This window comes from Carettochelys insculpta, chromosome 1 (assembly GCF_033958435.1).
Source record: "Carettochelys insculpta isolate YL-2023 chromosome 1, ASM3395843v1, whole genome shotgun sequence".
Classification (NCBI taxonomy): domain Eukaryota; kingdom Metazoa; phylum Chordata; order Testudines; family Carettochelyidae; genus Carettochelys; species Carettochelys insculpta.
Genome location: NC_134137.1, coordinates 226,745,582 through 226,762,164, shown reverse-complemented (window position 1 = coordinate 226,762,164; position 16,583 = coordinate 226,745,582). Strand labels below are relative to the sequence as shown.

General features: G+C 44.8%; 1 protein-coding gene across 5 annotated transcripts in view; it reads left to right on the top strand.

Annotated features, from left to right (window-relative positions):
• Window positions 1-16,583, top strand: part of GSK3B (glycogen synthase kinase 3 beta) — a 248,952-nt gene that overhangs the window by 151,466 nt on the left and 80,903 nt on the right. For all 5 annotated transcript variants that reach the window (XM_075000576.1, XM_075000572.1, XM_075000574.1 and 2 more), the window contains exon 4: window positions 6,279-6,389. In XM_075000576.1, the coding sequence (XP_074856677.1) occupies window positions 6,279-6,389 (111 nt within the window). The remainder of the gene's footprint in view (window positions 1-6,278; window positions 6,390-16,583) is intronic.

The following is a 16,583-nucleotide window of genomic DNA, read 5'->3' as shown; positions in this document are numbered from 1 at the left end:
CAGGCTGTGCCAAATGAACTGTAGCAGCATTTCAGTGGTATGCAGAGGAAGCTCCCTGGTCAATATCATGTGCAGTCAGTGTGCTCTTTTCTTCACGTGCCTTCACTAAAGTGATGTGTGTAAAGCAGTGTCGGAAGAAAAAACAAAACTGTGTATGGAAACAGTGAAATCTGGCGCCCCTGCACTTGGGCAATGGTTATCCACAATGTCATGTGGACATACATAGAATCGTGATGGGTCACAGGTTGCCTATCGCTGATTCTCACTGTGTTGCTACAGGAAGGTGATGTGCTCTCAAAGAAGCCATTATCTGGCTGAAATGTTAAATTGAATCTCCTGCTTATATCCAGCTGCTCAGAAGAAGTTCAGCAACCTTTGGGAACTTCTTCATAAAACCTGATCTTATACAACAGCGTTCCAGGTCTCCTCTACCAGTATGTTATGTATATGGTTTAACACTGAAAAAGCAATCACGTATCTTCAATACACTATAGAAAAGGTACTACTTGAATATACAAATAGGCTGAGCAGGAAAATTGGGCTATCTTCCTTGTTCCAAAGTGCTTTACACTTTATGGATACTTGACAAATAACTTGAATAGGAAAAACAAGTTCTTTTTTGTGGTTTTACATCTACTGCTAGCTTTCTATTCTCTTAATGGTTGTGTGGCACGGTTTTCTGCCTTGCTTCACTCCAGAGGGCTCCTGAGTTACCCTCCAGGCTTGACAGCCCAATCTGGCCTCAGCGGCCTAGTCTCAGTTCTCAGGGCCTCACAGTCCAATCAGGGCTCTGTGGCCTAGTCTAAGTACACCAGGCCTCACGGCTCGATCAGGCCTCAGCAGCCTAGGTTCTCCCTGCTTTCGGCTCACAGGGAGGTGGGCATAGAGGAGGTTGGTTCTGCCTGCCCCACGTTGCTCCAGCCCAGGGTCCTGTTGGTGGTGGGTATGGGACCCCAGCCACTAGCTCAGCAGGAATCCTCACCGCAATACACTGAGCTCATGGGTAGGTAACCTTCCTGGTTCCCCCAGCCCCGGCTACTTCCTTCCTTGTTCCCTGTGCAGTCCGTTGTCTCTGCTCTGGCCGTGCTTCCTCCAGCTGCTCCTGCTGTGGACTGCTCCTCCGGTGGGGGCTGCCACCACTGTCATTGCTGCTCCTCAGGCCGTTGTAGCTGCTGCTGCTGCCGCCAATACTTGGGTGATTGCTGTGGCTGCTCCTTGGATGGCAGTAGCTCCTGAGCTCCCACAGGGCCTTTTCTGTCCAATAGGCCTGGCTCCCCCCACCTCAAGCTCAGTGTGATGTTAGTACACCCCATCATGGGTTGGTTGGTTGTCTTCCTCCTTCAGCATGTGACATAGTGGAAGGTATGCTCCCTTCATAAATTGTCTGGAAAGGGGAACTACTGGTGAGTCTATTTAGTATTCTCTCTTCAGTGTGCCAGTGCCAAAAAAAGAAAGGAAAGATCTCTCTCAGGTATCTAGTGAATGGAAGAAATTCTTGCAGTTAATTAGATAAATTATTGGTTGAATTGAAATAATAATAGAGCTCTTCCATCTGAAATATGATGTATTCCTCAGGGGGAGCAGACTTTGTAGTATACTTCCATTTTGTGCTCAGTGGCTCACTTTGACAGGTGAGCTCTAGCACTTCCATCATCTCTGTTTAAATCTGTAGAAAATACTATATAGGAAAGGGTGGTGGCTCTGCTACCTGATTAACCATAATATCCTGGCTGCGGTAAGTATATAGTAGACATTGCTCCAATCTCCCACCTAAAGGAGAAGTTATACAAAAATCCCCATATTGCTTGGAGTTTTGGTAGCTGAGGGACAGGGAGTAGATATTTGATCTTCATTCCAAGTAAGTGACCCAGGAGAATTGAATCCTTACATCTCACAACTTGTTGGCTCATATTGGCAGTAGTGATGGCCCTAGGGTTTCCAGCTCTAGTTTTTCCTGTATGGTGGAGGAGAGAGAGGCTTGAATGTGACCCCCCACCCCCAGCATCTTTAGGGAGTTTCAAAAGCTGCAGCATTTAATTTCACTCGCTCTCTATGCATACAACATTTAAATTAATGCAGCAGCCTCACCAAGACCATAGTGATCACTCTTAGAGGTCTATTTGAGCTCTGATTTCTGAGACAAAGAAAATGAAAAAATAAGCTGTTTGAAACATTTTGGGTTTTAGATCTTCGTGTTTCCCCCACACTTCCGTACTGGGAAAGCTTGGAAAAAGAGAGTGAGTGAATGAGTACTTATGTGTATGTTAAAAATTGTACATGATGTAACAATTTTGCTTGAGTTGACAGTTCTTGAGCATTGCAGAAAGGTTCAGCAGCAATGCCATAGTTATTTTGATTTATTGATTAACGTTAATGTTTTGAACCAGACTGGATTTATTTCAAGTGGCAGAAAGCAACATCATTAATGCTTGAGGCCGTTAGAGGTCTGAGCCCAAATGCAAAAAAGCTATATGTCCAAAGATGACATCATAAGGAAATCAGAACAATAAAAAATAAAACTCTGGTGCAATTGTTAGAGAAAAAGGTCAGAACACTTGAGACAAGTAGAGAAATACATAAATGCTCATGTAGTTGCCCTAATTTAAGGGAGCTGTAACTCTAATGATTTTGGTTTATTCAGTCCTAGCTGATCTATGGAAAAGTGCATTCATCCATGCTAACGCCTCCTCTTCCTTCTTATTTCTTCCACTTCTGTGATGCCACCTGCTCCGGCCCCTGTTGGATCACTGAGAAAACTCTCATGAATGTGTTCTCCTGACTGACTAGCTTTCCCTCTTCTGCTTCCCAGCTCAGTGATGTTGAATGATAGTATGGCAGTGGGTCACATGGGAATGTGTGATGGAGAATGAAGAGGAAGATTGTTGGAAACCATTCATAGATCCTTGAATAAGGCCTCTAATTGGAAAATCTTCTTTGAAAATGGTTCCCTTGTGCAATGTATTTGTTTCACAGTAAATTGTTTCTTGAGAGCAAGCAAACCAGGTTATATCATCCAGGAAGAGCTCTGCTCAGTCATGCAAATATAGCTTATCTTAGCAAATCTCCTAAGGGGAAGCTCAGACAACTTGTGGATTTCTTTGGCACTATTTTTGTATTTGCAAAAAAGGGATGATGAAAAGTATTATAACAGTATATCAAGTGATGTGAATCTCATACATCATGGTATCTTCAAGGAGAGCTTGCTCAGAATAGTTGACTCACCTTTATCTGATGAGAATATTAGCATAGTGCACCTTCAAAATACTGGTAAGTTATGGCAGAAGAGAATAGTAGGTAGGTTGTATAAGATTAAAATGTATCATTTCAGGATGGCTTTCAGATAAATTAAGGACCCAAAAAATTGACCAAATGTACTTCCGCTATACCTGAGAGAACTGAGTTTTGACTCGTAGGCTAGATCATCCTTCTTCATCTCCAAAACACAGTTGCAGGAAGAGAGGAGATTAAAAAAATCATGTGTAAGTCAGTTTGGTCTGCAAAATCAGATGGGAAGGTTGCTGGGATGATGAAGGACGGAGAATTGAGAGAGAGAACTGGCTTTTCCCATCAGAGATAAGTAGAGTGTAACATTAGAAGGAGGTCTGCATGCATGGATTTATGTCAGAACTCAAAGCAGTAAATAAAACAAAATATGCAAATATTGATTAGAGAGTTTAAAATTCGGTCTCTGGATTCCAGTGAACTCAGCTTCATGCTCATGGGAATAGAACTTTTGCCATGGAATTAGAGTCCTATATCTGGCTGAGTGTAAAATAAAAATCAGAATGAAAAAAAGACGAAAGATTGCAAACTAGACCTGCATTATAAAGTTGTTCAGCTTAGCCTTGTGGTATTAGTTCCACAGGTTAATGATCTATTGCATAAAAAAGTTTTATTCATTTTAAACTTTGTCTTAAGTTTCTTCTTTTCAGTAGTTTTTCTTATTTTGTATACTTCTCCAGTCTTTCTCTTTTAAGGCTTTTTCATTTTGTTTTTGGACTGTGAGCTCTTGAATCTTTAGAGTGGACAAGTTATAATGAGCCCTGGTGAAAATAGTGACCTGTGTGCTGCAACTTGCTGCACTATTTTTTTTTCCCTCCATGGTACAAATGTCCTATAATGCTACTCCACACAATCCTGCTCATTAAAATAAATTGTACTGTATAGTCAGAAGGCTGTGTGTTCTTATTAAGCTTTTGTATTAACCATGGGTAAATTTGAGTGACACTGAATTTTATATTTCTATAGAAAACAGATGTCCTGATTACAAAAAGTCCCAGTTTTTGCTACCTTTGTAGCTGTGGTGACAGTGCTAATTTAATGTAGGTAGGCTTTCGGTGGCTCTGACTAGTACTTATCTTCATGTTGAATCCTCTTGGAAGGTACAAGAGGATAGAATAGAGTTGGTGAGGTTTTTGTTTTAAAAATCATTCATACCTTTTGCATGCTGGCCATTACCACCAGTTGAACTTAACTGATAACAGCAAAATCAGTTTGTTTTGGGGTGGGGGAAGAAGATTGGTGTAAAGTCATTAATGATCTGCAGGTTGGCTCCTCTTTTTAGTTTAGGAGGTGCCTGTAAATGCTCTCAAAATGCCCCTGAAAGTATTTGTCCTCAAGTAATGGTACTGAAGGGTGATATCCCACCTCTGAATTGGAGAAATGCTACAATTAGGGATGTAACTATTGTTTTAAAAAGTTATGTGATTAAAATTATGTAGTTTAACCAGTTTATCTATTAACCAAGGTCACTTCAGCTGCGGTGACAGGGATCCGTCCTGCAGGCTGGCAAGCTGGGGAGGGAGTGAGATCTGGGTACCATTTAACGTTTTAAATCTCTACAGTCCCAAAATTCTCCACGTATTTCAGGTATCCCTCGTGTGTGTGTTATACGTCCTGTCAAAAATTTTCCATGTTTTCTCTATTCAATGGAGGTCAGTCTTGTCTTGTTTGCTTGCTCAGAGCAGAGATTTCTTAAATAATTCAAGGAGAAGTGAGAGAAAAACGCAAGACCGTGCACTCTAATTGGCTAATTAAGTCACAGCATTTAAGACTGGGACAATTGTGATTAAATGACTACTGCAAATGTATCTAGAGGTTTTCTTTCAAACTGGGAGATATTAATTAAAAACTGTAGCCAGAGGACCAACTAGTGAGTCCCAGCTGAAGTCCTGGGAGTGGTGTGCTCCATTTCCAGTCACATGAGGCCTCACTAGGTGTCGTGAAAATCTTACGTTTCTCTATAGCTGTACCTGTATTTTGGCGGGGGTGGGGGTGGGGGGGAAAGCAACGAAAATCTTGTCTGCTTTTTCTTTTATTTGTTTTTATTTTTGAAAATTAACAGTAGTAATTAGCCTAAATTCGTCTGGTAGGAAATGTATATACAATTCTGAATTTCAGAATTGTGTTGGAGGCATACCTCAGAGCACTTGAGTTTTCTAGGGTCTATTTCAACTCTAGAAGTGAGCAGCTGAATTTCTGGTTAAGTTAAGCACTGTGTGCATGTGATGGCTTGTTCCATTTAATTCCTCTTTTAACATGAATAATTTAAGGAGGGAGACAGCTAAAATCAAGACACTTTTTATATGAGGTCATAGATTTTTCAATCCTTTTGCACCTCAGTGTGAATTTTGAATTTAGGCTACAGATCTCTCTGAAATGGACAAGCTGGAGATATTAATTGTGCTTGAAGCTTTTTCTTGCTTTGTTGTGTTATGCTTAGGGTTTTTGTCAGGTTAAGAGAAAAATCTTTTTAGTCTTGAAAGTTCTTACAGCAATGGTAGTATTTCATCAGGATCAGATTAATCTTCATTAAATATTTTTGAATTTCAAAAACACTTTTTTGTTAAATAATTAAGTGGGGTTGTCAGGCTATTTGAAGTTAGCTAGTCTTCTAAAAAGTCTTAGATTGTGAAATGGAGGCTACCATTCCCCCTGGTCGTTTGTGAAGACTTGAATGGGCAGAGTGGTCACTGACCTGTTTGGTGTTACTTGCACTGGGAAAATGCTGCATGATAGAAAACCTGTTAATTTTAACTAGTTTGATACTGAGTGTAATTTGGCAATAATGGATAAGTCATGTTTAACATTGCGCTTGCTTAAAGTCATTATTTTCTCTAACATAATGTATTTGCCCGATGTAGACATAATCTTTGCAAAAACCTAAAAAATTTGCAAGGTTCTAACATATTTCTTAGCCTGCCAGCTGTCTGGAATGCTGTTTTTGCATTTCCCTGTTTTGATCTTTTTTCGTTTATTTCTGCTGTTCTCTCTTCCAGAAAGATGAGGTGTACCTCAATTTGGTGCTGGATTATGTTCCTGAAACAGTATACAGAGTTGCCAGACATTATAGTCGGGCCAAACAGACACTCCCTATGATCTATGTCAAGGTACGTAATTAAAATTATAAATTGATATCGGAAGAATGCTGTAATTCAACATTTCTAATTCTTGTGACTTTTTCCCAACCTGAACTTTACGTTCTTAACACTAAACTACAGGGCAGATTAAATAATAAACAATTTATTTCAGGACAGTGTAGTCTGTAAGAAGAAATTATTACAAGGGGAAATTGTTGTGGACCAACGCTGTACATAAAAAAATTAAAATAGCAAGTTTCAGCAACACTCTGTGCTGTTGTTTAGACTCCTACATTTTCAGAGAAATGCTAGCTCAGCAGTGACGTTTTGTCTCAGAGACAAATCAGTGTTTTTTGGGCTGTTGAGGAAGTAGTATGTTTACAGTTTGACTGCATTCCATCCAGAATGCCCCATGTGTTTAGGTCTTATGCTTTTAAATTTTTTTGCGTGTTTGCAATTACAGAAGGATTGTATACTGGTTAAAATTTCTTGCAAGTTTAAATGCTCATGGGTTTTCTGTGTGTGCATGCACACACACAGTGGAGAAGTTGGAGAACTGATTTTACAAAAGCTTATCCTATCCTGCGAAAAGTGTTACGGTGTCAAGACCTCTGTAAATTCTCTTGCAGGGGAAATGAGACTTTTGGGAGCTACGGGACTTAAGTCCTTCTAGACCCGGGAACTTTTTTTTATACTTTTTGAGACAGTAGGCTTTACTTTTTATCCTTGTTTATCTTGATAGAGTATTGTCTTGTTGTCAGGAAACATATTCATTTTATTTAAATACAAAAATAAAGTCAAGGTACAGCTTATTTTTGAAGGATGATTTAGCAAGGTAGGATAGTGTCAGAGTTTCCTTATCTGCTAGGTCAAATAACATTTTAAGGAAGCCTCTTTAGAGTTGTCAGTAATGTGAACTCTGGCAGTGGAGATACAAACTACAAGCACAGCATACTTTACTCAACTTAGAAAGGTCCAGTCAGTTGCACGCATACTAAATGGAAAATGACTGCTGAGGAAGGCGTGCAGGCAGAGACATCTGGGGTCGTAGTGGATCACAAGCTAAATGTGAGTCAACAGTGAAACACCTTTGACAAAAAAAAGCAAACATAATTCTGGGATGTGTTTGCAGGAGTGTTTTAAGCAGGATATGAGGAGTAATTCTTCTGCTCTACTCTATGCTGATTAGGCCTCAAATGATGTATTGCATCCAGTTCTGGGTACCATGTTTCAGAAAAGATGAGGGCAAATGGGAGAAAGGCAAGAAGAGCAATGAAAATTGTTACACATCTAGAAAATATGACCTATGAGGGAAGATTGAGAAATTGGGTTGGTTTAGTTGGGTAAAGTGTAGACTGACAGGGCGCACAACCATTTTTAAGTACATAAAAGGTCGTTGTTCAAGTCCTCGCCTTTGTCCATTCCACTGTTTGTGCACCCCTGTCTGCATGATTGTTGGAAGGTTTTTCCCTAACAACACCCATCAGGTTGGCTGCAGTGCCCCTTTGTCAAAACGGCGCGTATGTACCCTGCTATTCAGTTCCTTCTTTCCCCAGTGACGGTTGTTGGTGTCTTTTTCCCTAGTTCACCTTTTGTAGTGTAGATTAGTTTTATTGTTCTCCAAATAGTAGCTTGTTAGTCTGTGTGTGGGGACGAGGGGGTGTTCCTCCCCTCCACGTCTGTTTCATTCTGTAGGGCATGCAGTGGCTTCAGTGCTTTCAAAGTGTGGTAAGCACGTGCCTAGAGGTGACCCACGCACTGCATGCGAGAAGTGTTTGGGAGAAAGCTGTCTCCCAGACAAGTGCTTGATTGGTCAGGGATTTAAGCCTAGAACTAAGAGGAAGAATGATCAGAGGCCTAAACTCCTTCTCATGGAGTTGGAACTTCAGCCGCAAGATGTGGCCTCGACTCCCTTGATGTGCAGTGCGCCAGCCTTGGTTTGGGAGGCCTTGGTGCTGTACCAGAATGAGCATCAAGAACATCAGCAATGTTCCCTGACACACACTGCCTCATCCACGTCTTTGCACCACTCACATTTTCCAGCACTTAAGGAAAAGAAGCATGCAGAGAGGAGGTGTTTTCCAGCTCAATGCACTGAGAAGACTCCGGTGCTGCCCCCAAGGCACCAGCTCTGGCATGGCCTAGTGTGTTAGCCTTGCCACCATTAACTCTGGGACAGAGACACCAAGTCCAATATCTGTGGACTCCCCAGGTGCCCTGGTGGTGGATGAAGGCTTAGACTTGTCCTCAACACCTGATACCTTTTGAGGAGGCATGGGACCTCATTGAACTAACGGTTTTGGCTCTGGAACTGCGCCATGACACTTGTTGACCTTGGCACTGGTTGTGTCTGCAGCGTCGGGCCCAACACTACATATATCAGCACTGACCCCGGCACCATCTGCTGCCCTGAGACTGACCCCAACTTTAGCACCAATGCGGGCACATGAGGACCGCACTGTACTGTCAGTGGGGTGGATGGCACAGTCCCCAGTGCACTTGGCTTCACCCTGTATGGCAGCACTGACTACAACATTGGTGTGGCAAACTGGTGGCAGTGGAGCCAGGGAAGAATCCTCTCAGCACCGCTCTCTGGCACCATTGGGCTGAGCTCCACCTGGGTTGGCGTCTGAGTAATCCTCCACCTCGGATGCAGAGCCCTTTGTGTCTGATAGCTCTCACTACAGGTCATGTTCCCAGCACTGGTCCTGGCTCCAGTTGGGGCACCATTACCCAGACTCCTCAAGAGCTCTGGTGCAGACTTAGTGGCTGCAGTGTCAGGCAGCTCCGCAGTGGCCCTTGTGGTCCCTGTGGGCATACCACCGGGGCAAAGCCTGCCTTTCATTACCCCCTTGCTGGCACCATCAGACTGCGATACACCCTCAGCTCTGGTGGGAGCCCTTGCACTGCCATCAGCACCAGAGGTTTTGGCATCCCCTCAAGGACCATCTCCAGTGGTCCCTCCACTGGTGCCTGCTCAGCACCCTTGTAGGAGGCAGAGGTTTGGAGGACACCCACAAACATGATGATCAGTCCCCTTCAGGTGCATCCTCCTCCTCTTCTCCAGAGGATGCAGTGTTAGGGACATCCCTGTTGTGTCCCTCATCCCCACCAACACTCTTTTTTCCCCTCCCCCGGCATGAGGGTGCACCAGGACCTGCTGAGGATTGTGGCCCAAGAATTAAACTTGCAAGCTGAGGAGGTGGTCAAGGATGCTGACCTTATTGTGGATATGTTGGCACCAGAGTGTCTGGCCAGGGTGGCATTTCCCTATCATTAAGACCAGCCCGGCAAACACCAAGGTCCTGGGGGAAACCCAAGCTTCCACCCTCTCCCCCCAAGTTTAGGGGATGGACACTGATGTTATCTGGTATCACAAAGGGGGTTTCAGCACCTTTACACCTGCCCTCAGCTTGGTTTCCTACTAGTGACAGCGGTGAACCATAAGGAATGCTAGGGCCAGTTTGGTCTAACCCCCAAAAATAAAGAAGCTAAGGCCATGATTTATTTGGCAGGAAGCTTTATTAAACTAATGGTCTCCAATTATGGGTCGCAAACGACAGGCTCTCCTTAGCTGATATTCATTCCTGATGCACCCTGGCTGAGTACCATTAACTGCTTCTCTCCAACATGAAGCCAGACTTGCCAGCGGTTGTTCAGAAAGGCCTCAGGATTTCCAAGATTATCTGCAGGTGGCACTTAATGTTGCAGACTCAGCTGCCAGAGCAGTGGCAACCGGTATAATCATGCAGCACGTGTCCTGGCTGCAGGTTTCTGGTTTGTCCCCAGAGGTGCAGCATGCAATCTGGGGCTTGCCATTTGATGAGCTGAGCTTTTTCAATGAGACAATAGACTCGGTGTTGCACAGTTTAAAGGACTCTAGAGCTACACTCAAGTCCTTGGGGGTTCACATTCCCATCCCTCAGCAACAGCAATGCTGTCCGCTGCCGCTGCCTAGATACCATCACGGCCCTAAGTGGGGTTAGACCCACCATACAGGCAGGAGGAATAAGAAGGGGAGAGTGTCTTTCCCCGGCCCTTAGTGCCACCACCCTGCCTTGGGCAGCACCCAGGCAAACAGCCGCCATGGCACAAGATGAACTTTGAGAGTGCACCCTGGGATGGAGTACCAGAGTTCACACTGGATCTTTTCCCATCTTTTGGGAATGGCCTGTCCCAATTCTACTGTGCATGGAGCCATGTTACCTTAGACCACTGGGTTCTTATCGTGGTAGGAATGGGATATTCTGTCCATTTCTGTACGCTCCCTTCCCATCAACCACCCTCCCCGTTCCTCTTCAGGGACCCTTCTCATGAACGGCTCCTCCTACAGGAGGTGCAGACCCTCCTTATTCTAGGGACTGTAGAGGAAGTTCCTCCAGAATTTTATGGCAGCAGGTTCTACTCCGGATATTTCCTTATTCCTGAGGCCAAGGGGCCCTGCTCCTCGTCCTGAACTTTCGGAATGTCAATGCCTTATAAAGAAGCTGCATTTCACTGTCTCTTATTATCCCCTCCCTGGATCTGGGGATCTGGTTCAGCACCCTTGATCTCAAGGACATACTTTCAGATCTCCATTATCCCAGCCAACAGGCAGTTCCTCTTCTTTGTTGTAGTGAACAGGCATTCATTTGAGAGTGCTCCCATTCAGATTGGCCACAGCCCGCAGGGAATTTACAAAGTGCATGGTGGTGGTGGTAGCAGCATTCTTACGCAGACACCACATCCAAGTATTCCACTGCCTGGACAACTGGCTAATTACAGGCAATTTAGGGGAGCAGATACTGCAGCAAGTGGACCTCACAGGGGCCATGTTTGTCAGCTTGGCCTTATCCTCAACATGCCCAAGTCCACTGTCATCCCTATGCAGTGCATAGAGTTGTTCACAGGGGCTCTGCTCGACTCAACGAGGGTGGTAGCCTCCCTTCCCAAGGCCCACCTCTGTGCTGCGTCCAGCTGCATCTGGGATTTGCAGTGCTGCCTGATGACGATGGAGTGCAATTGCATGAGACTGCTCAGGCGTGTGGTGGCCTCCACAAAAGTACTGTGCCATGCCCGCCTTCATCTCTGCCCGCTTCAGGCGCGGTTGGCATTGATGTTCCAACTGTCCAGCGACCACCTGGACTGGAAGCTCACAGTCATCTTGGGGACTCTTGCCTTTCTCAGTTGGTGGCTTCAGTCTCAGATGGCTTGTGAAGGGCGTTCGCCTCTCTGCTTCCCAGACACAGGTTGCTTTCAGCACGGATGCTTCAGACACAGAGTAGTGCGTGTACACACTCCACCTGCACACCCAAGTCTTGTGGTCTGGAGAGGAGCTTTTGTTACACATTAACTATTGAGAGCTCTGGGCAATCTGTGTAGCGTGCAGGGCATTCCTACAGCACCTCGGGCAAACGTGTTATAATCCTGACAGGCAACACTATGGCCATGTTTTACATAAACAGAGTGGGTCCCTCTCCTCCCTCTTTTTTCAAGAAGCCCTAATGCTCTGGGAGTTTTGCATCAAGCACAGGATCCTGCCTCAGGGCTCATATCGCCCAGGGGTGCAGAACAACCTCTTGGATTGCCTGTCACTCCATTTAGCTGAATGAATGGTCCATCAGGGTGGCCCTTACCATTTTCCAACACTGGGGGCACCCCCAGGTTGGACCTGTTCGCAACCAAGCACAGCAGGATGTGCGCTCTTTTCTGTTTGTTTCAGGGGCACAGCAAGGGCTCCCTATCAGACCCTTTCCAAACAACATGGACAGGGCTGTATAGTTAGCTGTTTCTTCTGTTCCCACGCCTGCCCAGGATCCTTTTCAAAATCTTCAGAGACAGGGCCTTGGTCATACTCGTGGCCCAGACAGCACTGGCTCTCTGTGCTTCTGTCCCCTCTCTGTGGATGAGCCGTGCCTCTGTCTTTGTACCCAGACCTTATCACACAGGACCACAGCTGCCTCCATCGCCTGAATTTTGCAGCTCTGCACCTCATGGCCTAGAAGCTCCATGACCAAACCTCCCAAGCTGCAGTGTTTGGACTCAGTCAGGGAAGTCCTCTTCAATAGCCGCAAGCTGTCCACACACTCTGCTTATCTCACTGAGTGGGAGTGGTTCTCTGTTTGGTGCCAGCAAGCCAGTGCATCCCCTGCACAGACCCCAGTGCCCCTCTTGTTGGACTGTTCATTATACCTCAAAGGCTAAGAGCTGCTGGTATCGTCCTGGGAGTGTGGAGACTTGTTCCTTGTTTGTAAACCCTGTGGGGGAGCTGTTTTTTCAAGGCCTGGACAGACTATCTACAGGTGCAGGCCTCTGTTCTCCTTTGGGACTTGAACTTGGTTCTCTCACATCTGATGGCTCTCCCCTTTGAATTGATGGCCCACTGGCCCTTGTCCTATCTATCATGTAAATTAGTGTTCCTGGTTGCTATTACGTCGGCCAGGTGGTTGTCAGGAGTTGTGGGCCCTTACCTCGGAACTTCCATATACTGCTTTCTATAAAGAGAAGGTGCAGATCTGACTCCATCCCGCATTTCTTATGAAGGTGGTGTTGACTTTTCATGTTGATCAGGACATTTTTCTCCTGGTATTTTTTCCAAAAGCATATGCTTGTGACCAGGAGTAGACTCTCCACTCTTTGGATGTGAGGTGAGCCCTGGCCTTTTTTTTTTTCCCCACTTGGCTTGTACCAAGCCTTTCCGCAAATCTCCACCATTGTTCATGGTGGATACAGAACAGATGAGGGGACTTCCAATTACACTGCAGCACTTGTCTTCCTGTATCACCACCTGTATCCAGTTACGCTATGACCTCGCTAAGATTCCTGCCCGGCAGATGACAGTACGCTGTACCCAGGCTCAGGCCTCTTTGGTGGCATACCTGGCCCAGATTCCAGTCCAGGACATCTGCAGAGTGGCTACACAGTCCTCGGTCCATATGGTCACTGGATGCTGCTGCATTCAGCATGACAGTGTTGGAGTCTGGCACCAGATGAGGTCTGGCCCCTCCTTCTCTCGTAGTGCTGGTAAATCAGTCATTGGAATGCACAGGAGCAAGCACTTGAAGAAGAAATAATGGTTACTCATCTGTAACTGTTTTTCTTTGAGATGTGTTGCTCCTGTCCACTCCAGACTCTCGTGTCTCCCCTCTGTTGGGCTTTCCCGCAAGAGGGAACTGAGCAGGGCATGGGTCAGCAGGGGTGTGGGGGGCTGGCACTATAGCTGTTTCAGTGGCTGTCACCAGGGAAAAAATCTTTTGCAAATCATGTATGCTGATGCATGTGCACATGTTGGAATGGACAGGAACCACACATCTTGAAGAACAAAGCTTACAGGCAAGCAGTGCTTTTGTTGTGATGGTACTTACTGGTACTGAGTACCAGCACCTCAGTAGTCCCTCTGTGGAATTGACTGGGGAGGCAGGGTGGGGAGCCAACTGAGTAGCAGCTCCTCCCCCGCCCCCCCCCCCCCCCCCACACACACACAAAAAAAGCACTGCAGGTAAGTAACCTTTTTTTTTTTTTTTTTTTTTACAAGAAGGAGGGAGAAAAAAATATTCTTCTTGGCTTCTGTGAAGACAAGAAGCAAAGGACTTAAATTGCAGCAATGTACATTTCGGTTGGACGTTAGCAAAAGCTTCCTAACTGTCACAGTACTTAAGTACTGGAATAAATTGCCCAGGGAGATTGTGGAATCCTGTCACTGGAGATTTTTAAGAGGCGGTTAGACAAGCAATTGTCAGGGTCAGTCTAGATAATATTTAGCTTTTCCATGAGTGCAGGGGACTGGACTAGATGACATCTTGCAATCTCTTTCAGTCCTATGGTTCTATGGAGCCACTTCTTGCATTATATAATAGGGAAAACAAACAAACAAAAAAAACTATGTAAAATGACAAAAAAAAAAAAAAAAAGACCCCACAATAAACAGCATCTGGTTTGTATTCTGCATGTAACAGTTTTTGCCTCCTCAGATAATAAAGAACACTTAAGTTTTTTTGAAAAAACACAACAAAAATTTGTTTTATAGATGGACATTGACAACAAATTTGACTTGTTTGTATGCATTGCATTTTAAAGTTAACATTTCCTAATCATATATCTGAGGGGCTGTGTAATAGAAAATAGCTGAATCTGGAAACTAGACTGGAGTGAGGCTGTTGACAGAAATAGGGAAAAAATCCACAAGGAATAGCTAGTGTTAAAATTGAGACAGATGTGACCATACCTACCAATGAAAAGAACTTGAACACAGCTCTAAAGGTGGCCAAATGTGGACATTAAAAGCATGTGCTTCCACAGCTCCAGAAATAATCTCGTGAACTAAAAGTGTTCTGGCTTGATTTTAACCAAACCTAAGGGTGCAGAGTGAGAATAATCTATCTGTCCTTATCAACTTTCATCAGTCAGTCTTGTGATTGTTGTTGTCATGAAGCCCGGCAGTTTCCTGTCCTGCAGCTCTTAATTCCTGTAGGCAGAAGGATCCTGCTTTGCAGCTGGACATTCTTGCTTTGACCAGTAACCTGCCAGGGAGAGCTCTCAGGAGGGTGAACAGCTTCAGAGCAATTCCCCATTCCCATGTTTGTAGCTACCTTGTGATGGACTATAGAGCTTAAGCAGGGAGAGAGTAGCTACTGCTGTTTAGCATGGTTAGTTGTTCCCACTCCAAGCAGTAGTGGCTATGTTCAACTTCCTCCTCAGAGCTTTAAAAATAAAGCTTTTGGTGAAGGAAGGTGGGGGATATGGGGACACAACTCAGCTGACAGGTGGAAAGACAGCAGACAAGAAACACTGGAAGTGGGGCACAGTGGGAAATTTTTTTTGAAGAGGTTAAAAATAAAACCATAGAGGGATGGTCTTTAAAACTTCCCATCTAGATGTATTGGACCAAATCTCAGGACTGCTATTTGGACAGAGAGCTAGAGAGTGGAAAGCAAAAGAGACCAAGTTAGGGTGGTGGTAATATTTTATTTGGGACTGGGTATCTAAGAAATTATCAGCGTTAAACTGGAAAAACTCCGTCATCTTTTTCTCTTCTCCCAGCCTTCTGACCATTTCAGATTCATAGAGAGCGCCATTATAGTTGAAAATGATCCCATTGTCCCATGGAATAGGTAGAAGTGGTGGCTGAAATACTTCTGGTCCAGTAATTATGTATTACTAACAAGTGTAAAAATGGATATATTTAGAGACTGTGAAATTCAAACTGAACCTTGAAAGTCTTTACCAGCACCATTCTGCTCCCCCCCCAATGATGAGATTTAGTTCACCTTCAAAATACCACAGTTATATATGTAAACAAGAAGAATATTTTGCTAGTGCTCTGTTGAGCTCTCCTGGTCTACTTTATTTTTCCATTGCTGCTGACCACCAGATTTGCATACCTGTGTAAGGAAAAACTTTGCCCCTTACAGCTGTGTTTCTTGTTCATGCCTTACTCAGGCAAAGCGTTTTGAGTTCAGTGAATGTGACTGACCATCACCCCAGCGGTTGGGGCATCTTTCAGTCAAACTATGGAGAGTAAAAAAGCAGTCAAATAGCACTTTAAAGATTAACAAAATAATTTATTAGGTGAGCTTCCATGGGACAGACCCACTTTTTCCAACCACAGCCATACCAGAACAGACGCAATATGGTCTGAAGAAGTGGGTCTGTCCCATGGAAGCTCACCTAATAAATTATTTTGTTAGTCTTTAAAGTACTACTTGACTGCTTTTTTGTTTTGATACTATATAGACTAGCATGGCTCCCTCTCTGTTACCATGGAGCGTAAGAGGAGGATGGTCAAAGGAGTGCAAACTTTGGCTTGTAAGTACTATGATACCTTGGTTATCAGCTCAGAGTACAGGTTGCACCTCCCTTATCTGGCATGCTTGGGATGTGACATGTTCTGAACAAGAGAATTTGCCAGACGAGGGGAGGTCCAGGGCTTTTGCAGCTCCAGTCTCTCTCCCTTGGGACTATTAGCCCCAGCCTAGCGTCCCAGGGACTGTCGTGGGGCTCCAGCCAGCCCCTATCCTGCTGTGAGGCAGGCAGGGACTCAGTCCCCGGGGCTCAGGCTGCCCTGAGGCAGGCAGGGTCTCCAGCTCCCAGCCCCACGCCATCATGGGGCAGGTGGGCGCTTTGGCTCCCGTCCCCCAGTAGGTCTCCTGCACCAGGCTCTACTTTCTGGTCTAGCAGCGAACATAGTTGTTGGATGAGAAAGTACCAGATTTTAGAGGTGCAACCTGTAGTTAAGTAAAGGACACA